We start from the raw sequence: 25,445 nt of genomic DNA on the forward strand, positions 1-25,445 counted from the left end.
TTTGGTTATTTGTGAATGGTGTTGAGTAGGGAAAAAATATGCAGATTCAGTAACAATAGCCCCACTTCTAGGTACCAATTTTCTGTGTTAGCTTTCTGTCACTGGAACAAATACTTGAGATAAATAACTTAAAAGGAGGAAAAGGTTAATTTTGGCTCATAGTTTGTAAGGTTTCAGTCCATGGTCCATTGGTTCCATTGTTCTGGAGCCTCTGGTGACAGAACACCTGGTGCAGAGCAAGGGGTGGAGCAAAGCTGCTCTTACGGCAGCCAGAAAGCAGAGAGAAAGAGAGGAAAGGGCCCCATTATCCCCTTCAAGGGTATGTCCCCCAGTGACCTAACTGCCTTCCACTAGGCCCCACGTAATGGTTCCACCACCTCCCAACTGTGCCATAAGCTAGGGACCAGCCTTTAACACAAAGCATTTGGGAGACATTTAAGATCCAAATCATAACAAGAGATTATTTCTGTTTATTATGAAATGTTTTTAAAATTCTAAAAACATGCTACGTTTCCCAGTTCTGCCATCTACATAAGACCACTTAAACTACAACCCTGTTGCCACTGAAAATTTTGTGACAACCCTGGTTGAACCCAAGAACTATGGGCATAGGGTTATGCCTGAAGCCAGAATTGTCATGAAACTTGAGTAAGTTAACAGGTGACAATCAGGTTCTGCAGCTTAAAGGAAGTGGGAGGATAGAAATTTACTTTCTTTCTTTTTTTTTTTTTATACCAGGAATTGAACCCAAGGGTGCTTAACCACTGAGCCACATCCCCAGTCCATTTTATTTTTATTTAGCAACAGGGCCTTACTAAGTTGCTTAGGGCCTCCCTAAGTTGCTGAGGCTGGCTTTGAACTTGTAAGTGTCTTGCATCAGCCTTTTGAACCGCTAGAATTATAGGTGTGTACCACCGCACCCTGCAGAATTTACAAAATATTAAAAAATGAGTGGAAGAGCGCATGCTTAGCATGCACAAGGCCCTTGGTTTGATCTCTAGTACCCCAGAAAAAAGGTTAAAAGAACAGTTCTTTTGGGCTGTGGCCCAAATCTGTTGACTCCAATTAATCATGAGGACCTGGATTCAGGTAGTGAGGTAAGGGCTGTCCTCCACAGAAGCAAACTGCAGGCAACTGCATCTTTAGTGGGATGGGAATGTCTCTCTGAGGCAAGGTCCCAATGTCCTACAGGGGGTTTTTCCGAACATCGATCATCCCTGGGCTGGCTCTTCTTGGCTCCCGCCGGGATTTGGACAAAGGTCCAAAATTCCAGGGCAGCCCCACTTCACCCACAGAGAGCACCCGCCCAACCAGGGGCTCTGGTGCCTCCCGCGGCCTTGGCTCTTCCGGGGAGCCCTGCTCCTCGCTGCACAGGCTGGAGCGTTTCCATGTCAGGGGTAATGGGGCGTGGACCAAGTCCCGAGGCTCCTCCCGGGCACGGGGGACCCCTTCGGGGAGGGAGGACTGCCAGAGAAGCTCAGGTACTGCTGCGTGGAGCCCATCTTCGCCTCCAGGCCCTGATTTGTTGTCTAGGCAGAGGCTCTTCCTCTCCCCACCTGTCACAGAAAACAGCATGTCCTTGTCAGAAATGGATGGCAACACTGTGCTGGAGTCTAGCCTCCCAACACCACAGCACAATAAGAAATTTGAGAAATGAGCCAATAAAAACACAAGTAAGGATGGTTTGTTAGTGCTCCCCAGACAAAGGAATGTCACAGCAGGGTAGACCCAACATGGGGGGGGACAGTCACCCCTGCTCTGGACGGCAGCATTCCCCCCACTGAGCTTCTGTTTCAGCTCCTGGTTTATCCACATGTGGCGGCTCAGTTCCTTCTCCAGGGCTTGAATCCGGGCCTCGTATTGCCTCTTGCTGTCTGCTAACCCTTCGCCGAGGTGGTCTAGTGAGGAAAGGCAGAAGAGACAGGGGTGAGGGGCTGCAGGCAGACAGCAGAGTCCCAAGCCTTGGGGCCCCTGGCTGCTCACCCCGCCCCTGCTGCAGGAGCAGCTGCACGTTCTGCTCATGCTCCTTCTGCTGCAGGGTCAGCTGGCGGTCCATCTCTAGGCGCTGCCGCTCCAGGGCCACCTCCAGCCAGTACACCAGCCTCTGCTGCTCCTCCAGCTGCATCTCCAGCTCTGAGAAGGCAATCTGCTGCTGGTGTTGCTCCTCTCGCAGTGTCACCACCTGCCCGAGACCAGCCAGGCTCAGTCCCCCTTCGGCTCCATCCCCCACCAGGAGTAGCAAGTTACCCTCAGCCAGGGGTACCAAGTGCTGGCAAACCTGGCCCCATGGCACAAGGCACTGAGAAATCACCAGGGTCTTTTCTGCTGCTATAGTTTAGATACGAGGTGTCTCCCAAAAGATCACGTATGAGACAATGCAAGAATTTTCAGGGGTAAAACGATTAGATTATGAGAGCCACTAATAGGGTAAACAGGTGGTAACTATAGGCAGGTAGGGTGTGATTGGAGGAAGTAGTTCACTGGGGGCATGCCTTTGGGGTTTATATTTTGTCCTTGCTTCCTGGTTGCTTTCCTCAGCCACACCCATACACCATGATGTTCTGCTCCATCTTGGGCCCAGAGCTAAGGAGTCAGCCAACTGTGGACTGAATCTCTGAAACTGTGAGCCAAAATCAACTTTTCCTCCTCTACATTGTTCTTATTGGGTCTTTTGATAACAAGAAAAAAAAGCTGACTAAAACACCTGCCCAACCAAGTGGCTTCAGACACCTTCTCAACTGAGTTCCAGACTGTGGTTCCACGTGACTAGAGCTGATTCTCAAGAAGGACCTTGTCATCCTGTCTCAAATCCTTTCCCATCACGTGTCTCTATGCTTTTGGAGCACAGTCTCAGCTGTGGAAAATCACCTAGGCCAGGACTTCTCTGCATTATTAGTGTTTGGGTTGGATGATTCTTGATGGTAGGGCCTGTCCCATGCGCTGTAGGATGTTTAGCAGCGTCCCTGGCCTCTACCCCCATAGCAACCAAAAGTATCTCCAAACATGTCCCTAGGGGACAAACCATCTTCTCTTGAGACCCATGATCTGGGCAAGGGCCACCCTGAAATTGGCAATCAGACGAGAAATGGGGAAGGAGCCTGCGTCTTAGCTGCACTAAGCAAGGCAGGCTTCCAAAGGGTGAGGACTGGAGGACTGGCCTAGAGGTGGCCTTGATCCCGTGTCCCATTCAGAAGGAAAGGGAGTATTCACTGGAACTGCCAAGCAGACATCTCTGCCACCCAAGTTGCAGAAGATGGAGGCAGAGGGCTTGTGGCTGGTAACCCACCTTGTCAAAATACTTGCAGAGCAGGGCTCTGGTCTCTGAGGATGACAGATAGCTGAGCTTGGCCATGAGATTCATCTCACACTGGGACAGCAAGGAGGCTGAGGCCCGCAACACCCGCTGGCGACACGTGATGGCCTCATTCTTGTACTCGATGGCAGCATCCAGGGCCTCTATGGCTTCGTCCAATTGGAAGAGCGTCCGCTCCTCCTGGGGGGAGAGGGGCACACATGGAGGGCAAGTACTGGGCTTCCTGAACATCAAAGTCCTGAGCGGGCATGCAGTGGTCAAGACATATCCACAGTGAGGTCTTCAGTGTCCCCTCAACATGAGACTGTCCTGAGCCCATCAAGAGAAATGTAATCCTGTTCACTGTGATACCAACAGGGACACCTGGGTCAAAGCCCAACCCAGAGTGAGGGCAGTGACTGCTAGGAGGAGGCTTTCTCAAGCTCACACCACACTCAGGAGCTCCCAGCACCCAACACTGAACGGGAGGCGGGGCTCCTGGGTGAGTCCGTGCAGCATAGGCTTTCTCTCTGCTTGGAGAAGCAAGTCCATGTGGGCCATGAGGCATGTTAAGCATGCTCCTGACACGATTTCAAAAGCAGAGTTAAGATATGCGAGTATAGGGTCAAGTATAGCACAGACTGGGAGCTGACCCTGTGTCTCAGTCAAGGGCGCTGAAGCAGGGAGCAGCCGTCTCAGCCCCTCCCACGCTGTGCAGGGCCTAACACACACAGAGGGCCTGCGTCCCCAACAGCAGGGCCAGCACCCATAGAGAGCCAGGAGAGGGGGCTGAGGAAGATGGATGCTGGGAGCAGAGGGCTGAGGTGGAGCAGCTGAGCTGGGTGGCCACCCTCAGGATGTACCTCGGGTGACAGCAGGCTGCCCTGCCTCAGCTTGCTGTCAATCTCCAGGCGCTGCTTCAGCAGAGAGTCCTTCTCCTGGCGCAGGGTGTCAATCTCCCCTCGGATCTGTTGCTGGTTCTGGGCACTACCCTGTCGCAGCTGCCCGCTTTTCTCGGACAACTCCTTCTCCAGATGTTCCAGCCGGCTTGACACTCGCACAATGTCTTCATTCAGGGCCTGGGGGCAGCACCACCATGGATTAGGGAAGGAACAAGTGCCATCCTCACAGTGGGGACAGAACAGGCCCAACCTACTCACTGAATGCTAAGAGGGATGCAGGTCCTTCCCTCAAAAAAACCCCAAGTCCAGATATTTGCTGAGCAGGAGGCCTGACTTTTAGTTCACAGAAGGTTGGGAACTGGGGGCCCTCAGGACCACAGCATCTGTGCTGGGGCCCTCAGAAATGGCCTGGAGGAGAACACAGACAAGCAGAGGGAAGAGGCCCTGGTAGCAAGAGGGGATAACATGGGCAAAGGCAGAGCTGGGGGGCAGTGGCCTGTCACCGAGACGATTTGGCTGGACTGTGTATGAAAGCGCTACAAGAAATTAATGGCCAAATCCCAAAAGCCTTTCCAGGAGGCTGATATGGAAGAAAGCAAGGGCACTAATGGCCAACAGAAGTTACAGATCATCCAGCAGCACTTCACACCTGTTGGATCTCAGAACTCTCCACAGTGATTGGGGCGTGCTCCTGCTCTCTCTGCAGGTGCCAACATTCTGTAATCTGGCCTAAGTACCAGTGCTGGAACAGGCTTTGGATCTGACATATTCCCTCTAATCCTTATGGCTACATTCTGATCCCATTTGACAAAAAGAAACCAGCTCAGAATCTGAGTTCAAGATGGAAAAATGATACCAGTGGACCCAGGTCCATCTGCCCAGGCCTGCTTGCCTCCAAAGTTTAGGGAGTCTCTTTCTAGTTGGTTGTACCACTACCTACACCTGCTCCTCCTATTCTGCTTGTACAGGATCCAAATAAATGGTTAATGAGGTGAATAGATTGTAGGATGGATACTCTTGTCCCACATACCAGTACATGTGCATTAATATCCTAAAGCCCTAGAATTCTTGAGGATCCATAGGACAGAGCTTCACCTTCCTAGATCTTATCTGGCGAAGACATCACCTAAAACCCCACCTACCTAGATCTGAGCTGGCAGGGACATCAACTAGAAGACATTCACCTGTCCAGACCTCACTAATGGGCACATCACCTGGCAGAAACTCACCTGGCAGGTTATTACCTGGAGGGTCTTCACTTGGCTAAACCTCACCTATTAGGACCTCACCTGGCTGGACCGCAGGCGCTTGCTCTCCAGCCCCGTCTTCTCCTGCATCAGAGCCTCCTTCTTAGCCAGGATGACCTCCCGCTTATGGAGCTCCTCCCCCAGCTCCTCCAGTGCCCGTCGCTGCTGCAGCACCTTCTCCATCTCCTGGTCCAGCCACTTCTTCTGCTCCTCTATCTTCTGAGGGAGAGTGGGGAGGCAAAGAGGGACCTTAGTTCCCAACTCTGGCTGGAGGGCGGCCCCTTGAGTTCCAATGAGGAGATGGCAGACCCAGCAGCCAACCCCTGGGCAATAAGCCAGGGCTGCCCAGCCAGGTTGCAGAGCTCATGGTGACACAGCAGGCTCAGTTTAGCCCACCTGCTGCTGCTCCAGGCTGACCACGGAGCCATTACTGCCACTGCGCCGCTTCCTCTGGAAGGCTGCAATCTCTTCTGTCTTGATCTTCAGGATCTTTTGCTGCTGCTCATGCTTCAGCTCCAGCTCCTGGGGAGGAAGCCCAGTGGGGAGGGGGCATCCTTCCAGAGCTGCCCAGAGTGATGCCCCAAACCACCAAGAGAGCCTGCCCCACTCCTGAGACCATCCTGCAAGTGTTCCCCAGCAAACAGATACGAACACTTGTCCCCAGGAGCTGCCAGCACCTCCACGCTTCACCTCCCTGAACTCTCACTTTCCTACATGCTCCTCATTTTCAGAGAAAAAAAATATCTGAGCTACTTCCTAGGATCACCTGGGTGGGATGGTGGGAGCAGGTAAGTGCCTGTCTGGGTGCCTTAGGCTGAGACTGGCTCTGCTTCCTACTCAAACAGGGCGCCTGTCTGGGGCCCAGGCTGACCTTGACACGGTGCTGCCGCTTGTGCATCTCTGTCTCCAGGCGCCGCTTCTGCTCTGTCTCCTCACGAAGTCGCCTCTGGAGCTGGCCCTGCTGCCGCCGCATGAGTTGCACATTTCTCTCCAGCTCCTGCAGCCGCTTCTCACTCTGGGCTGATAGCGACACCAGCCGCTCTGTTGCCTGCTTCTTCTCCTTCAATGCCTGGGACCCATACAGACTTCACTGGGCCAGGCACAGGGGCTAGTGCATGCCCAGTGTAGTACCTGGCACTCACCAAGGGTGGGCAGTACTCTATGTATTAAATGATCCTAACAAACCTATGAAAATGTATGACAGTTATTAACCGTAGTTTACAGATTAGGAAACTGGGGCACAGAGAAGTTCGGGAACTTGACCAAGAATACACAGCTAGTAAGTAGCAGAACTGGGGTTCAACCCCAGGCAATCAGTTCCAGAGCCCATATTCTCAACCACTCTATTTTATTACCTCTTGGACCCCTAAACTGAGAAAGGAAGAAATGAATGAGGGATGGATGGATGGAAGGGTGGATGGATAGGTGAGCAGGTCGTGTGAAGGTAAAAATTAGGATGGATAGTATTATGGGGTAAAATTGTGTCCCCTAAAATTCCTATATGGGGAGTTCCAGAGGAGAGGCCCACCCCAGAGATATGCAGTAAGCCCCCCACACATACATTGGGGTTTCTTATTCACCAAAGCATGGCTCCACAGCCCAACATCAGGGTACATATAGGCTTGAGGCTGCCACCATCACAAAACTGGGATATTGCTGCTTCTATCAAGGGACAATAATAAGGACCTGGTAAGACATCACCAAGGTCCCTGTGGGCCTGGCTGCACCAGAGGTTTCTCTTCTAGGGGTGCTAACAGTTATCCTGTTGCTGAGGTAACAGGGAGTCTTGCATGGGGTTGCCTATCTCTTGTTTCTCCTACTAACAGCCAACTTCTTATGATTACCCTCTCACTAGTCATATAATCTAATACCTCCATATTCTAACATCCTACCTCATACACATCTCAGCCAACCCACTAGGCCCCCTCCTACCATTAGAAACTGTAAACCATTATGCAAACCTATTGACTATAAGGTAGAAGATAACCGAACTCATCATTTGTGATTTTAGTGACAAAACTGTAAATGTAAAAATAGAAGCTAACCAATATATGGCTGCACATTGGGTACAATGAGTACTATAATACTGATTCTCCCCCTTAAAAGTGAGGTATTGGTAATCTATAGTGACACTATAAGACAATAGGGCAGAAGCTGTCATACTTCAGATCTACACTGCAAGAGAGGAAGACTCTTAGACATCATGAAAAAACAAGGGAGGAAAGTGCCCCAAACAAACCAAAATACTACAACAATAAAATCCATAGATAGTGCAGTAGGTGAAATGTCAGAGAAGGAGTTCAGAATACACATAACTAAAATGATTTGGGAATTAAAGAATGACTAAGTGAGCAGATACAGGCAAAAATCAATCACTCCAACAAAGAAATAAGAGAGCAAATACAGGTTGCAAGAGATTATTTCAACAAAGAGATAGAGATACTGAGGGAAAAAAAATCAAACAGAAATCCTTGAAATAAAAAAAACAATAAGCCAATTTAAAAAACTAAATAGATTGGGGCTGGGGATGTGGCTCAAGCGGTAGCACACTTGCCTGGCATACGCGGGGCCTGGGTTCAATCCTCAGCACCACATAAAAATAAAATAAAGATGTTTCTCTCCCTCCCTCCCTCCCTCCCTCTCTCTCTCTCTCTCTCTCTCTTTAAAAAAAATCAATAGATAGCATCACCTACAGACTAGATCACTTGGAAGTCCGAACCTCAGACAATGAAGACAAAATATACAATCTTGAATATAAAGTTGACTTCACAGTGAAGATAATAAGAAACCATCAACAGAATATCCAAGAATTATGGGATACCATCAAAAGATCAAATTTAAGATTTATTGGGATAGAGGAAGTTTCAGAGATTCAAACCAAAGGAATGCACAATCTCTTCAATGAAATAATAGCAGAAAATCTCCCAAGCAACAAGAATGAACTAGAAAATCAAATACAAGAGGCCTATAGGACACCAAATGTACAAAATTATAACAGATCTACATCAAGACACATTATAATGAAAATGCCCTGCATACAGAATAAGGTTAGAATTTTAAAGGCTGCAAGAGAGAAAAATCAGACTACCTATAAGGGAAGACCAACTCAGACCTCAGCAGATTTTTCAATCCAGACTCTCAAAGCCAGGAAATCCATGAACAACATATACCAAGCTCTAAAAGATAATGGATGCCAACCAAGAATCACATCCAGCAAAATTAAGCTTCAAGTTTGATAATGAAATAAAAACCTTCTATGATAAACAAAAGCTAAAATAATTTACAGCAAGAAAGCCTGCAATTCAGAACATTCTTGGCAAAATATTCCATAAGGAGGGAGTGAAAAACAACAATGAAAATCTGCAAAGGGAAGAATTACAATAAAGGAAAAGCCAACCAAAGAAGAAATCAAGTCAAACTAAATATCAAAAATAAACAAAAATGACCTGTAATACAATTCATGTCTCTTTCAACCCTTTTGGATAAATTTTTACACATAAAAATTTTAACTACAATATTCATTTAATTTTTCAGGTTTTTGTTTATTTTGTATTTTTTTGTTTTCCATCTCTCTTCACAAAGTTACACAAATATTTTCTTTAAAAGTTTTAGCATCGGGGCTGGGGTTGTGGCTCAGTGGTAGAGCACTTGCCTTGCATGTGTGAAGCACTGGGTTCGATCCCCAGTACTACATAAAAATAAATAAATAAAATAAAATAAATTTTTAAAAAGTTTTAGCATCTTATACGTTATATTTTAATATATAATTAATCTGGTATGTGTATATACATTGCCTGTAATATGAGATGAAGTTTATAATTAAAAATCTCTTATAATTAAAAATCCATTATTCAAGATTCAAGGATAAAAAAGATCAATCAGAGTAAAAATTGTTTAATAAGGTATTTATAAAGGTAAGGACAAGCTTGAGGGAAACTAACAAATTCTGTAAAACACGTTTCCTTCCATAAACTTGGAGAGGTAGGAGATGAAGGAAGAGAGAACCATTATGAAAAACTCATACGAGAATGTGACCTAAATGAAGTTATTCCCACCAAAAGCATGTGGAAACCAACTCACAGTCTAGAGTCTTATAGGGAGGAATAAAACACCTTGCTCTATTCTTGTATATTCTAAGTTCATCTCTTTGGTGTCCCTTTCTAGTGGAACTCAACAAGAAACCACATAACAAGGGATTTATCATGTAGCCTATAGTGTATGTCTCACCAAAAGGAGAAAGATGGAGAAAGGAGCCAATATGGCAGCCACTGGTTACATGAGGCCACTGAGCATTTGAAATGTGTCTAGTCTGAATTGAGGTGTGCTATGTGTTAAATAGACATTAGATTCCAAAGAATTACTAGAACAAAGAAAATGAACATGAAATATCTTTACTAACAATTATTTTCTTTGCAAATTATGTTGGTAATCCATTGGGTAAATGAAAATATGTTGAAACTAATTTCTCTATTTGTTTAAAAAAAGAAGGAAAACAAGGTAATATATTCTATATTTTCACTGTAGTACTATATATCCATATTTACATGTTGTCATTTTTTATATTTGTGTTATCAAAATTCATATAACTATAAAACTAAATAGGACAAATTTTACCATATATAAATTATATCTCAACAAGCATAATTTTAAAAAGAAATCTAGTTAATGAAGTGTTTTAACAGTTTTAACAGTATTGGGCACATACTAACCACCTGATAAATAATGGCTATTATTATGATTCATTAAAATAACTAACATCAAAACCACACACACACACACACACACACACACACATATACACACAAACTGAACTTGTGTTGTTTAAGCCAACCAGACTGTAAATACTATGTTGTGCTACTTTAGCACACAAATACAGATAGATAATGCATGAATTGATAAAAGGGAATGGAAGGGTGGTTCATATGTGGATAAATAGACAGTCAATCAAACTGATGAAAGGCCAGAAAGATGATGGGTAAGAAGAGTAACATGAACTGACAGGTAGACAGAAAGGGAGGATGGGATGGAAGGGTAGCGAAGGGGGCACTTGGAGGCGACCTGTTGCTGGATGGACAGAGGGCTGCATAGTAGTTTTTCTTTGGATGCCCACCCTCACCCTCTCTTGGTCTCCTACGTGGTCTTCAGGCAGGACCTGACTCTCTGCCTCTGTTGTGTGGAATACGAAGTCAACCTTAGCTTCTGTACAATACTAGCCCCACCCTGGGGAGCCTGGAGGGAGTTAGCCCCAGCACCCAGGGGTGGTGCATGAGGTTCTGAGCATACACAGGTTCCACAATGGGCTAGGGCTCTGGAATCACATATCCCGGTCCGAGGGACCCCATCCTGGGAGGTCATTGATGCCCCCATCCTCTGCCCCCTAAGGCCCCAACACTGACCTGCACCTGGCTCTGGGCTGCTGCAACCCTCTTGCGGAACTCCTGGAGCCGGGACCGCTCGCCAGCATCCTGGGGCTCCTTGCCCTCCAGCTCCCGCAGCTGCCTCTGGCCTTCACTCAGCTCGGCCCGCACTCGCTCTGCCTCCTGCTCCAGCTCCCGGATGCGTTGGCTGTGCTGGCGGTTCAGGGCCTGGGCCGCCTTTCCTGGAAGAGAGTGGGCCACATCAGCCCAGGTGACCACTCTCCCCAAAGAGGGCCACCAGCCCCTTCCCAAGCCCTGTTAGCCACGAACATCTCCATGGGCTGTACCAAGCCTTTGTTCCACCAGTACTGTGACTTTTTTCTTTAAATCAACTCACTTTTTAAATGAGCCTCATCCACAGCAGTGACCCAAAACAAATACAAGTTACCTAATTATATTTTTACCTATATGTGCCAAAATAAATACATATCTTGAACCTGCATATAATTAAGCCTCTAGAATTAGCTTCCACTTGCAAGAAATATGGAGGACAGAGGAATAAGTTAAAATGATACCATAAGGAAGCAAACAGACTAACCTAAGATATTTGGGGTCTGGCACATTCTACAGGATGACTGTGAAGAAGGGAGAAAAAGGGAAACTTCAGAAATCTAAAAAGCAAATATGATATGTGTTGGACCCGATTTGGAGGCTAATTCAAGCAAACCAGCTATGAAGACATTGTTGAATAATTGAGGGAATGTGCTTATGCTCTGGAAATTAAGAGGACACGAGTTTTCAGTGACAGAATGCCTCCCTAGCATGCACGAGGCCCTCCTGCTTTAGATTCTAAACACTGAAGGAAGAAAGAAGAGGACTTGAGTTTTGTTAACTTTGCTAATGGAATGGCATTATGTCAGGTAAATAATGTCCAAATTTTTAGAGAGATATACTAGAAGGTGTAGAGATGAAAGGACATTGTGTCTGGGATTTGCTTCAAAATATACCAGCAATAGCCAGGCATGGTGAGTCTTGCTAAGTTGCTGAGGCTGGCCTTGAACTTTCGATCCTCCTGTTTCAGTCTCCTGAGTTATAGGAATTATAGGTATATACCACCCCTGCCTGGTTACTGAGAGCTATTTTAAGCACTTTACCTGAACTGACTCATTTCACTCTCACAACCACCCTACAAAGTAGGTAGAGATGAGAAAACTGAGGCACAGAGAGGTTATGATACTTGCTTAAGGTCACTCAGCTAGTAGAGGCTAAGCTGAGTTTCACATGTAGGCCTTCTGGTCCCTGCTCCTAACCATCTCATTTCTGAACCTTCTCAAAAACAGTACAGGAGAAGTAATAGATAGGAAATCACCTTCAGGTGGGAGACTCACTGTAATGCTCCCCCTCACCTGTGCGGACCAGCTCGCCTATGAGCTCCTCCTTCATGCGGATATTGATGGCCAGCTCCCGGATCTTCTGCTGGGCCTGGGCCAGCCGCCATTCAGAGGCCATGGCGGCAAGGGCCTGGCGGCTCTGAATTGGGGCCTTGCTCCCACCAACTGCTGTAACAGGCAGACTGTCAAGGTCATCACCCAGACTGAGAGTGAGGGAGGGGGCTGCCAGTGATGGTGTGTGATCTGTCCCAGGATGGCCCACCCAGAACTGGGGAGGAGGCATAAAGGTAGGGGACCTCCTCTACAGCCCACCCAGCTTACCTCTGGGCCCTGGAATGGCAGCATCCAATTCTCCAAGGTGAAGCTCTGGGCCCTTCCTGTCTGGTGGGCTTCCTGGGCGAACCCCCGCCCTCTGGCTCCAATTGCTGATCCCATTTCTGGAGGGCAGAAGCAGGGGTCCCTATTCTCCCTCAAGCCCCTGCCCCAGCTTAGCCTCTCTTAGGAGGAGAGGCCTCTGGGCCTTCCAGCCCCCAGAATCAATGTGACCCCAGGATGTAAGTCTGGAAGAATTCAGAGGCCAGGGACAGAGCTCAGGAGTCCCAGGAACCAAATACTCCCTTGGAGGCTGAGAACCTAGAGGCCTGCCCCCCCCCACACACATCACACCACCCCCAGTAAGACCTTACAGTCCAGAGCCCACAGCCCTTGGCCTGCTCTCCCGCAAGGGATGGCAAGGGCCATGTAGGCAAGAGCGCCTGGGACTTGAGAAGCCTCCCTGGATCCTCACTCAGCCCTGCGTTGGCCCTGAGCTAGTCCTTGTCAGGTTGGGCAGAGGTCCCACTCACCTGCGCAGGTGCAAGGTCTGTGTGGGCGGCTCCTCCTCTTCCTCCACTTCCTCCTCTGATGCTGCTGAAGAGCCACTGCCCAGTCTGTCTGCCTCAGTTGGCAACTCAGCTCTAGCCTCCTTGCCATTTGTCACCTGCTAGCGGGGAGGTGTCAGGGTTTCAGGACAGGAGTACCTGCAGGGCATCCTTCAGGAGCCATTTCTCACCCCAAGTCTCTTCCTGCAGTGTGCCCTGCAACACCTTAAAGATCTAGTTCAAAGAATGCCACTTGGAAGCCTTCCCAACCTCAAGCTGGGGTACCAGCACTCTCCTGCCTCCTCCTTCCCTCCTCATCGCCAGCTCCCATAGCACCTGATTCTCCTCGGGTGACAACCTGCTCTATCTCACAGATAGATCATTGGCACCCAGATTCTATCACATTAACAATATCATCCTAGACTGATGCATATAAAGATTTCCACCCAACCCAAGTCCTCTTAGACCTTTAGAGCTGAGATGTCCTAGAGCTTAAAGGCAGCACTAGAGTAGACTTTGTCCCAAAGGCCCCAAGTGGCAGGACTAGAAGCAAGAGACCAAGATTCATGGAGAAAGATTAGGGCTTATGTTAGAGTTAACTTGCAAAGAGAACCACACAAAGACAGAGGGGGTGGCCTCAAAGTGATGACCTCTCCATCTCCAGGGGTGCACGCTTTCCACACGGTGCCAGAAGCCAGAACCTCCTCACTCCAAACAATATTCAGTAGCACTGGACCCTTCTGAGAAGCCCTACACAGTCACACAACTCTTGGCCCTTCCTCTAGGGACAGCTGAAAGAGGCACCTTATATCTCACAGCTGGTCCCATGGAAACATGGGTGAAGGACATGTGCGCTGGCATCGTCCTTCCCCTGCCTGACCAGTCCAACCAGGCCCAGCAGTCACCCTACCTCACCACCTCCTCACCTCACTCCACTGCTCAGAGCCAACTTCATCTCCAGGAAGGCAGGCAGGAGGCACCATGCCCAGCACATGTGTGTGGGCACCCCCCAGAGGGGCTGTGTGAGGCCGAGGAACAAAAGACCCAGGAGGCAGGCCCTGCAGGAGCCCTGGAGTCCCCCATCCAGGCCGCACCAGCTCTAGCCGCAGGCGCAGCTCCACCATCTCCTCCTGCTGCTCACGCAGCCGGTCACTCTGCAAGACATGTCCAGGTACTGACAGGTGTCCAGGATGCAAGGGGAACATGCTCATGAACAGGCATAAGTGCAGGAAACTGGACAAGTCTGAGACCAGACCCCCTCCCCAATAAAACTGAATAAGTCCAAATCCCCCTGACCACCTCTCAGTCCTTTCCCATACCACCCACCCACTGCATTCCCAGAGACTGGAGCTCTAGACCCACCCTCTTCAAATTCACACCAGCCAGTCCACCTTCAACCCTGCGCTACCAGAGGGTGCCAGGCACAATGCTGCCCTGGTTAGGTTTGGCTCTAAGGTGCACACTGCTGCCCCTCAGGTCCCACCCTCCAGGGACCCAGCAAAGGTGCTCTGCTGGGCATTTTCAACACCCACCCACACTTCTGTTCCTCACCTCCACACTTTGGCTCATGTTGTGATCCCGCATCTCTACTGTCCCTCCACTCCTGGTCCCCAGTTCCCTACTTTAGCATCCTGAGAAACTCAGGTCAGACTTCCTCTACTCCGTCTCCCAAGAAACCATCCCAGCACGGTAGAAGGGCATTGTCCCACCTGAAGTTTGTACTGTTCCATGGCATCCTCCAGTGCAGCTAGAAAGTCCCGGTTCTCCTCCTCCAACCGTGCCACCTGACTCTGCAGGTTCAGTAGCTGCTGTGCCCCCTCATCTTCCTGTGGAGCAAGGGGGAAGGTTTTAGGGGCAAGGAGCTGGCACACCCTGGCTCTTTCTCTGCCCTGATTCCCTACTCTGACTTCCCACTCTGTTCTGAGCTCTGCCTGCAGTGCAATCGGGAATCTAGGCCCACTGGTGGAGAGGGCACCCCAGATCCCACATGGCAAGCCATTTTGGGCCATTTCCTGTAATTATTAATTATATTTTGGTTAATATTAGTATTATCAGAAACAACTTCTGCTTGGACAGTATGCTAAGCACTTATTACACCTTCAGTTCTTACACAGTACCAAGGACATGGTACCAAGTTTATCCCCATTTTACAGATGGAGAGACCCAGAGGCTCAGCGAAATTAAGTGGCACAACTGGCTGTTTAAAGACACTCTTCCTCCCCGAACCCCTTCTCAAATCACACCTGGATCTCTACCGCCTTTCGCCCTCCAGGTCCCTGAGCCGCCTGGTCCTCTGCTGAGGCGCTTTCGATGCCGCTGTCCGGCCCAGAAGAGGAACTCAGGGCGCTGCGCTCGCCCTCCACCGCACACAGCCAGTCGCGCACCTTGCGGGCGGCGGCGCCAGGCAGACCCGGCTCAGCCTGCAGCTCGCGCAAGAGGCTGTAGGCGGCGTTGGTGCGCGCCCGGTAGCGTGCGCACTCGGCGCCCAGGCGGGCGGCTGCAGCTGCGGAGCTGGCTGCGGGGCCCGGCGCTCGCCGGCCGCGGTGGATGATGCGCGTCTCGGAGCGGTGGCGTGGTGGCCCCCGCACACCCGCCGCTGCCTCCTCAGGTGCCCGCTCGGCCTCCGGCCGCCAGTTGACCATAGCGCGGTTGCGAATGTTCTGGGCGCGGCTGGCATAATTGAGGGTGTTAAGGGTCTCGTCGAAGTCGGAGGAGGAGGGGCTGACGCAGGCGATCATCACTGTTTTGGCGTTCCCGCCCAGCGAGTCTTTGAGGATCCTGAGGGCACGACGGTGAGGGTTAGGGTCTTAGCGATCCAGGACCAAAAGCCAGACCTAGAAGCCGCTCCTGAACGTGGCTCGGGTGGGCAGAGACCTCCCACTGCGCTTGCCAGTGCGCCCCAGAAGTCAGGGAAGCCCGTTCCTATTGGTGGGTTCAACACCCCTATCCCCAGGGTAGATTGGTGCGCCAGCTCACCGGGTGATCTTGGAGTCGCGGTAGGGGATATGGCTGCCTCGGCGCTGGGGGTCCCCCAAGGCGCTGATGACATTGCCCAGCGCCAGCAGGCTGCTGTTGATCTGGATGCTCTCTTTGAGCCGCTCGCCCGTGCTGCCTGTCTTGAGGACCCTCTCTGAGCCCGCCAGATCCACGAAGTGGAACTTGGAAACAAGCAGTTGGCCTGCTGCAGGTCTGGGTAGGCGGCTGGGGGCACGCCCCCGCTGCTCCAGGGTCACGGTGAAAACAGTGTGTGAGCGGCTGGAAAGGCGATTGAGGTGCGTGGCCCCTGTATGGCGCGCTGCGTTGCCCATCTCCAGGAGGCTCAGCACCTCGTCCAGGCCCTCCACGTCCACTTCCTTCACCCCACACAGCACTGTAGGCACAGAAGACTGTAAGCCCGGTGCAGAAGCAGCCTAGGACTGACCAGCCAAGAAGGCAAGCAGAGTCTGATTTTCTTGACCCAGGCCCCCACCCCCATGTCCAGGGCTCCTGCCCAACCTGTTCTGGGTTTGGCGGGACTCCAGCTTCCCCCCATGCCTATATTAATGCCTCTCACATCTGACCCCCTCTGGAGACAGGGGAAACTGAAGCAAAACCATCTAGGGCTTGGGAGTCCCTTAAGAGGGTGCCCCTCCCAGGCAGGTGAGCGATGCCCTCAGAACAGCCATGCCATAAGCCCCACTCCCAGTCAGTGGAGGACCCCAAGGTTCCTCACCAACATTCCCCCGATCATCTTCCCGAAGCTGGATGTCACGGCTGGCAGTGCCCACCTCCAGCAGGTCTCGGAACTCCTCCTTATACACTTCCAGGTAGGACACGTGGACCAGACAGTCCAGCAGGTCGTTCTCATCAATAAGCTTGAAGGCTTCAGCCATGGCCCTTGGGATGATGCCCTGTTCATCCTCATGCAGGGAGGCTGGGGAGACACCACAGGACCTCCTACCACCATGCCTTCAGCTGACATGACCCAAGGTCCCTAGGTCCCTGCCAGCAACTGGAGGTTAGGACTCCAGCATGGAGAAAACATTAGAGACCAGGATGGGAGGGTCAGCCTAAGGCAGGCCATGTTCCAGGGTGGTCAGGAAGAATTACAGAATTCAAAAGTTGGAAGCAACCTTTCATGGTTTAGACAACCTCTTTTATAATGTAAGCTTCCCCTTCACTATGTCCCTGATAATCAGATACCCTTGTCTTGATTAATTCCAGGACAGGGAATTCATTACCATAGTCCATGCTCAGTTAATTAAAGGAACTCCTAAATTTATCCCCAGGAAGTAATTGGAGTGTTCATCCTAGGGTTCAATAGGACATCTGGTTAAATATACTGTATTCATAAAGGAATACCAGGCAGCCATTTTTTAAAAAGTCAGGTGCAGTGACACGCATTTGTAATCTCAATGACTCAGGAGGCTGAGGCAGGAGGATTGCAAGTTTGAGGCCAGCTTCAGCAATTTAACAAGACCAAGTCTCAAAATAAAAAACAGAAAGGACTGGGGATATAACTCCTGACTAGAGCACTTGTTAGTATGAGGCAGTCTCTAGAACTGAAAAATAAAAATATTTAATGATACAGAGAAATATTCATGATATATAGATATCCATATAGATATAGACATAGATTTAGTTTTGATTGGTTGTTTTACACAGTACTAGGAATAAACCATGACCTTGAGCACACTAAGTACATACATTATCACTGAGCTACACTTCTGGTCCTATGATATATTAGTAAGAAATGGAACATAATACCAAAGAATGGGCATAAAATAATCATTTTTTTAAAAAGTAAAAGTATAATAATTTTCTCAGAGTATTGGCATGCTCACAGGGTGAATGATTTTTGAAATCAATTATCAAGTAAGTTAATTTGTGCATATGTATTTCTGCATTTTCCTGAGCAAACAAGTATGCTCTTGTTAACAGCTATATTCTAAATGTTTGTCCCCCCGGAAATTCTCGTGTTGACATCCTTACCCTAATTGTCTTAGTCTTAGGGAAAGGTGCCTTTGTGAGGTGACTAGGTCATGGAACACAGCCTTCGTCAATGGATTCAGTGCCCTTAATAAAAGAGACTGGAGAGAGACCCCTTCTCTCTTTTACCATGCAAAGTTTGAGAGAAGGAAGCTGTTTATGAAGAAACTTCCCCTCAGTTCTGTCAGAACTTTGATTTTGAGACTTCCCAGCCATCACAACTGTGAGAAATAAAATTCTGTTTATAAGCCACCCAGTCTGTGATATTCTTTTATAGCAGCCCAAAGGCACTAAGACAGTAACCTAAGAGAAAATGATCTATGTTACTCAAAAGAGAACAGTTCCTTCAACTGGCTCATAGGGACTTTCTCAAAACTGCTCCAGAGCCTCACTAAACCAGCCTGCAATCTTCTCTGCAGCAACCAAAGCATTTCTCTTGCAGGACTGATTGCAGATTCCTGACCCTCAGCAGCCATCCTGACAACCTCCAGAGACATGTTAACTTCCCATGCCCTGCCTCGGCTAAGGTCCCCAGAGCCAGGCTGCACGGCCACATTTCACTTCATCCTACGAAATCTACTTGCCTCCAAAAACCCTTCCTTCCTATCCAGCCCACTGATGTGGCTAGTCCCACCTTGGACTTCAGATCTCTGTCAAGGAAATCTGTATTACCTTCCCCTAGTATCTCCACCTCCAACAGGGAAAGCAGGGGCAGCCATGGATGCCTTCAAATTGGGCATAGGGTCATCAGTATAGTCACTCACCCACACTGGCCTCTCCCATTGTATAGGTCTTCCCAGAGCCTGTCTGACCATAGGCAAAGACGGTGGCATTGAAGCCCTCAAAGAAAGCCTCAAGGAGGGGCTGCACACAGGCTTGATACACAGCCTCTTGCCCAGCATCTTCTGCTAGCACCACGTGGAAGCCAAAGTGGCGATCACGCCCCAGGGTGACTCGACCATGCCCTGGCTCCACCTGCAGGCAGCTCTGATGCCCATGTAACAGTTCCTTGGGTAGCAGTGGACGAACTCTCAGGGCCACCCTCACAGGGGCCTCCTCAGCCCCTGGAAGCCTTGGGGCCTCCAGTCCCATGTTGATGGAGAGCTGCTCCAAGACCTGTGGAGAGAATAAAAAGCCCTTGCCATTCGTGTCTGTGCTCCAGGAGCCAGACTCACACTGCAGGTGATCTGGGGCCAGACTGGCAGCTCCTGACCTCAGAGGGATGGTGTGTAGGTGGGGTGATAGTCAAAACTCAGAACATCCTCTGTGCCCAACCTGATGCCCAAATACTGCAAGAACCATTATATAGTCACACAGTAACATCTCATGGCTCCCATGACTGGCAAAACAAGGCCTGGATACTCCACTTGATACCCAGGGGCTTCTGTGTTCCAGCTGCATCCTTCTGTGCTTTTATCACAGAACAACGTACATGTGTGAATACACACTTGCTAGCATACTCAGAGCACCATACTGCACTAAGGAAGTCCTCCTCCTAACACCTCCTGGGTTCCTATGGTCTCTGTCTTTGTCACATCATCAACCCCCACCTTCTTCTAAAAAGCCAACAGATCTTTCAAGACCAAGCTCCTACCACCAAATCCTGCCAATTTCATCTTTTACATAGCTCTTGAGTTCATCTGCTGCTTCCCACCCTTTTGACAAAGCCCAGGTCTTGCCACTAATGTCTTCATGGGCAGACTTTGACCAGCCTTCCCTCTTCCTTCTGTTTCCCTGTTCCCTCCAACATGGCAGCAGGAGGGGGCACCTTCTCAAAATGCAAAGGCAGTCAATCGTGTCACTCACCTGCTTAAATGTGACCCCCAGAAAAGGCTTCCCACTGCTCTTGGGATTCAACCTTAACAGGAAAACAATAAATCAAAGGTAAGCCTTAAAACAGGTACTGCCTACTCTAACTACTCAGCTCCCTGACCCCAACCTCAAAACCACCCAGTATTATCAAATCTCATTTCTCCAGGTTTTGGCTAAGCCCTCCTTCTTCAGAGGTCAGGGAAACTCATCTGTTCTGTGCCCTCACAAGAACACACATGGTCCCTTGTGCTGCCCCCACCGGCCACTGACCACAGCTTGCAATTGCCAAGTTACTGGCGTGTATCTCCTCCACTGTCCAGACTAGGGCTGGAAGGCAGGACATCTATTTGTCCCCTTTGAGCTGTATCACCAGCACCCAACACAAGGTCCAGTTCTGCCCAATAAACAGTGATTAATCCCCATCCAAGGAACTATCCCCATTCTCCCTCTTCTTATTGCATTTTTCAATCCCTCAGCCCTGAGCAGAACACTTGGTTAATTACTATTTAGACTCTCGCCGCACGTGTAACCCAACCATTCCTTCATTCAATCATTGGGTGACCAGCCCTCAGCACCCCGGTGGTAAATCATTCTCGCAATACTGTGGGGTCCCCCGCGCCCTCCCCCTATTCCGTGGGTTTTTCGAGCCCGGGGTGGTCGGGGCTTCTCAGGATCCCTGCTAGTTGTACAATGCTCCGCGCCCTAAGGAGCCCCTTCAATTCCACCCGCTCCGGAGTCTGCAGGCACCGGGCTGCAGCTCCAGCAAAGTTTGAAGAAGTTATTAAAATGGGGCCCGGGCCCTCGCAGCCTCAGCGATCGCTCCCCCTGGCCAGGCCCGAGATGCCAGTCCCGGCCCCTATACTTAGGGAAGGAGGATGCCGGCCCACCCAGGGAAGGGCTTCCAGGAGCCGGCTGGGCACTGTCCAGCCGCGCGGGTCCCAGTGCCACCCACCCAGGCCTGCGCAGGGGGGAGCGAGCGCGCCTCCCCGGTCACCCTGCCCTCGCCTTCCAGCCCCGCGGGGGCCCACACCCACCTGCTTGGGTGCCAGGGCAGTCAGGGCAGCGCAGTCAGGGTCCACGCCCCGGCGCGGCGCGTTCAGATGCCGTCATCTGGACCCCCGCCCCCCAAAACATCCCTCCTCTCACCCGCAACTCCGCCCGCCCGGGCTCTGGGGGCGGAGGCGGGAGCCCGAGGCGCCGCCGAGTCGGCCGCAGACAGGCGGGGCGGGACCGAGCCGCGGAAAGGGGCGGGTCGGTGCGCGAGGGGCGGGTCTGGAGAAGAAAGTAGCAGCCTCCGAGGTCCTCCCCTTGTCTCCTAGAAGTCAAGCCTCGGAACTGGACACCAGACAATATTCTACTCGGCTCAGGGTCCCTTCTTCACCCATCTCTGTTTTCTGCTCCCAAACCATTCTTCCGGGTGCGGAGGGGGTCACAGAAACTTCCATCTCCCACATTTAAAAAAAATACTGTTTTCTCCCATTTTAGCATTTGAATTTGAATTGCATCTTAGGCTCTTGTCAAGGGAAACTTGACACCAGGAGAGGTCATAAAGGGTGTCCACACGTGCAGCCTTAAGGAGATGATGTCTTCAAATAGCCAAAAGATCCCTCTGATCTCCAAGGGATTGTTTGTATTGGGAGCACCACACATTGAATTTCGATTAGAATCTGAAAGGAGGACTCGGGGTGTAGCCCAGTGGTAGAGCACTTGTCTAGCATGCAGCAGACCCTGGATTCCATCCCGAGCACGGCAAAAACAAAAGCTCTGGAAACATGTTTGTCACTTAAGATATCATTAGAGAAATTGAACTCTAATGTAGTAATCAAATTTAATTTATTATTATTTAAAATATTGCCTGTATAGATAGATAGCATAATTAAAGGGTGTAGAAATTGTCAGCTCTCTTCAGATAGAACTATAATAGGAAAACTTCAACCTCAAGTAATAGAAGCCACAAGTTAAAATTACTTGAACAATAAGACCATCTATTGTCTCACAGTTAACTAAGAGGAGGAAGGAGGGCTCCCATGCAGGTTGAGTCAGGGGCAACATTGCCAGGACCTGGCCCTTTCTTTCCTCTCTCTCTCTCTCTCTCTCTCTCTCTCTCTCTCTCTCTCCCCCCACCCCACCCCCCCAGATTGAACCCAAGGGTGCTTTACCGCTGAGCTACATCCCTAATCCTTTTTATTTATTATTTTTTGAAATTTTGAAACAGGGTTTCACTATGTTGCTGAGGCTGGCCATGAATTTTCTTTCGATCCTCCTGCTTCAGCATCCCATGTTGCTGGGATGATAAGCATGTGCCACTATGCCTGGCTAAACTGGGTCCTTCAACTCTTCTTTCTGCCATCTCCTTTCGACACAAACCATCCAGAGGGAAAAGTGAGCATTATGTCCTGCTTTTTTGATCAAAGGATTCTTTCCTATGAACAGTTTTCTTTCACATCTTATATGCCACCTGGCTTGAACCTATTCACCCCTGAGCTAATCATTGGCAAGGGGATGGCGTTGCTGTAATGGGCTCGATGTATCCATGAGATCACGTGGATATTGGGAAGTCATCAAAATGTCCACAACCACATGCTAAAATTTTCAAATAGGAGAGCCTGGCCACCTGATCGGCATATCATGAAGGACTGTCATTTGGTTACCAAATATGTATCTCTTAAGAAGTTGCAGAAGCTGTGGCATTTTCTTTTTTTTTTCTTTTTCTTTTATTTTCACATTTTGGGACAATTTTATTGAGAAAGCAGAAGAAAAATGCACAAGAGCTCTGAAGCCTCCATGGTGGACTAGCAAACACCAACTTTATTTCTAGGTAATCCCTTCCAAATCATTCCTCCGAACATGGTTGCAGAGGAAATCTCCGTGCTCCTGGGTCCCAAAGGTTGCAGACTCGAGAAGTCTCAAAGAGTCTTGCACAGAAGGGCCCGGATCCACTCCCATCAGCCTTGGCTGGTCTCCTGGCCTCTGGCAGGGGAAGGGGGAAGAGGACTCTTACAAGGGTCACCACCACCAGAGGTCTTGACCTCTAGACCTCCCTCACCCTTGCACCTGGAACACAAGGGAGCCCCAGCGGATGGTCGATGGTGGGGCACCTTAGAGACCCCCAACTTTCCTGGGGTTTCCTGAGGCTTCTTCTGGGTCACAGACACCTAGTCCAGTACAGAAGGCTCTGTGTCCTGGTGCAAGGTGCTGTGTGCTCTGGGAAAGTCATCATTCCATGACCAATGCCAGATAAGAGGTTCTTGGGGTGTGGAATGCAGGTTGCTGTGGAAGGTGTGGCTGTCATAAAAGATAACCTGTTGCTAGATGTAGAAGGGCAGCAACTAGGGCCAAGGATATATTGAGCTCAGGATTGGAGGCCCCTGGGGACCTGGCTCCTTGTATGCAGAATTCCAAGCCTGTTGCCACAGCAGGGAAAGTGCTACTCTGTGGCCTTGTGGCCTCACACCAGGTACCACCAAGTATGTGGGACTCAGCAGGCAGCAGATTTGGTGTTTTGAAACTCTTCTGGCCTCCAGAGAGTTTCTAACCACAGACTGGGAATCTGGGTGATGCTTGCTTTAATCTTGACCAGAGCTGGATAGTCCCCAATGGCCGTCTGCAGGCTGTAGAGCTGGAGGAACCAGTACCTGCACAAGTGGCCAAGGCCCTGAAACAAGTGCTCTCCTAGTCTGAACAGAAGCTTCTGGAAACTCTCTGGTCAATCACTGGCATATGAGTCCACTTTAGAGGAGTGAAGAAGCAAGATTCTGATATCCTCAAATGATGGCAGCAGCAATCAAGAACTAGTACTAGGGGCTGGGGATGTGGCTCAAGCTGTAGCGCGCTTGCCTGGCATGCACGGGGCACTGGGTTCGATCCTCAGCACCACATAAAATAAAATAAAGATGTTGTGACTACCGAAAACTAAAAAATAAATATTAAAAAATTCTCCATCCCCCCCCTCTTAAAACTAGTAATAGGTGAATCAAGCTTGCACCTGCTCAGCTGTGACATTTTCTATTGAACAATTCAATTAAAGAGAAACTAAAAATTCAAGCAATTTGGAAAAGTAGATGCAACCCCAGTGTTCTCGACATGCTGCAGAGTTACACCATGGTCCCAAATATTCTAAATAAGTTGGGGGCCTGAACAGGAATGGTACAGAGCAGCCTGCCACCATGAGGACCAAAAGGACTGTTTAAGACTCTGAACTTAATGAAACCAAACACAAAACTTGAATTTTTATGCACATAAATGTTACAAAAGGTGTTAATAATGGATGAAAAATCACATTCCAGAGCAGTTTAATTATAATTATCATTGCAATTATAGTAATTAAGTAGTTGAGAAAATAAAATTAAAACATTTATGTTACAATAAAATTGTTAAAGAATTTTGTAGTGCTAGAGATTGCTGGACCTATCAATATGAATTTATGACTTTAGAAAGTAGTACACTTTTCCTAACTCTTAGCCATGAATATGGAATTCTTTTATGTCTAACACCAATACCCACATGGAAAAATCTGGTATGCATACCCCAGTGTCCAAATTTGGGGTTTTATCTCTATTCCCTATAAAAAATACTAGGTCAAGAACTAGAATATTTTGGGGTGTGGGCCAGAAAATTCAGGTGCTTTTACAATGTGTGATATTTTCCTGAAAGGACAAAGTCCCCAACTAAAAGGAGTTCCTACAAGTAATAATATGGGCATTAAAAAAGCAAATTATAATTATAGGTAATTGAAACAAGTTGAATCTATAGAAATTCCTTTTGTGGAGTTTGGTAAGCTGATTTTATTATTTACATAGAAAAGCAAAGCATCAGAAATAGCAAAACTGCAGGTGGACAGCGTGGAGGGAGTTGCTAAAGCAGATAAGAAAATTATTTGAAACTATTGTAATTCAGATAATGTGTTAATGCCACAGAAACAGATGAATCCATGTTTGGAAGCTAGATTTATGACAGAAGGTTCAGTGCTGATTAGTAGAAAGCTGGACTATGCAATATATCAGTCAGAATCTGTGGTCTCCAATTAGATTCAAGAAAACATTATTTAGGCTGAGAGCAATGGTACATGCCTATAACTCTAGCTGCTCAGAAGGCTGAGGCAAGAGGATTACAAGTTTGAGGCTAACCTGGGCAACTTAGCTAGATCCCATTAAAAAACAATAAAATTGAAAGAGCAGGGAATGTAGCTCAGTGGTAGAGTGCACCTGGGTTCAATCCTTAGTGCTGGGGAAAAAAAAGATATATTATATGGCATTAGCCATCAATAGATCAGAAGCTTCCAGCTGACTTCTAAGAGCACTCTTAAATTTCCTACAGTATTAAGTTAAGGAGAAACAAAAACTTCGAAGCAAGAAGGAAGAGTAAAGGACAATCAGTTCTCCACATGGATGTAAAAAATTGGATCTCTACTTAAATCATAACAAAAAAGTAGTTAAATGTAAAAAGCAAAACTTGAAAGTATTAAAAGAAAATACAAAGGAATATGATGACTTCGTGTCATGGAATAGTTTTTTTTTTAAACAGAGCTTAAAATTGCAAAGTAAAAAGAAAAATGTAATGATAATTTAACCAGGTTAAAATTAAGAACTTCTGTTCATTGAAAAAAACCATGAAAAG

At 48.7% G+C, this 25,445-nt stretch overlaps 1 protein-coding gene across 6 annotated transcripts; it reads right to left on the reverse strand.

Moving 5' to 3' along the window:
* Positions 1 to 475: 475 nt before the first annotated feature.
* Positions 476 to 21,001, reverse strand: KIF7 (kinesin family member 7). Of its 6 annotated transcripts, XM_081291067.1 has the most exons (20): positions 20,864 to 20,946; positions 19,824 to 19,875; positions 18,782 to 19,133; positions 16,762 to 16,962; positions 16,026 to 16,419; positions 15,293 to 15,827; positions 14,759 to 14,875; positions 13,976 to 14,203; positions 13,035 to 13,171; positions 12,511 to 12,626; positions 12,205 to 12,357; positions 10,838 to 11,040; positions 6,313 to 6,510; positions 5,838 to 5,963; positions 5,484 to 5,660; positions 4,156 to 4,371; positions 3,287 to 3,493; positions 1,984 to 2,182; positions 1,752 to 1,898; positions 476 to 1,556 (listed from the first exon to the last, which is right to left on the reverse strand). In XM_081291067.1, exons 3-20 carry the CDS (start codon positions 19,107 to 19,109, stop codon positions 1,186 to 1,188), a joined length of 4,053 nt encoding a protein of 1,350 aa, XP_081147193.1. In that variant the 5' UTR covers positions 19,110 to 19,133; positions 19,824 to 19,875; positions 20,864 to 20,946; the 3' UTR covers positions 476 to 1,185. The 6 variants fall into 6 exon arrangements, with proteins under 6 accessions (XP_081147193.1, XP_081147194.1, XP_081147195.1 ...); XM_081291068.1 differs by lacking the exon at positions 19,824 to 19,875 and having other exon boundaries at positions 13,035 to 13,168; positions 20,864 to 21,001; XM_081291069.1 differs by lacking the exon at positions 19,824 to 19,875 and having other exon boundaries at positions 12,205 to 12,354; positions 20,864 to 21,001.
* Positions 21,002 to 25,445: the final 4,444 nt, after the last annotated feature.

This window comes from Spermophilus citellus (genome assembly GCF_964194105.1).
Source record: "Spermophilus citellus genome assembly, chromosome: 4".
Classification (NCBI taxonomy): Eukaryota; Metazoa; Chordata; class Mammalia; order Rodentia; family Sciuridae; genus Spermophilus; species Spermophilus citellus.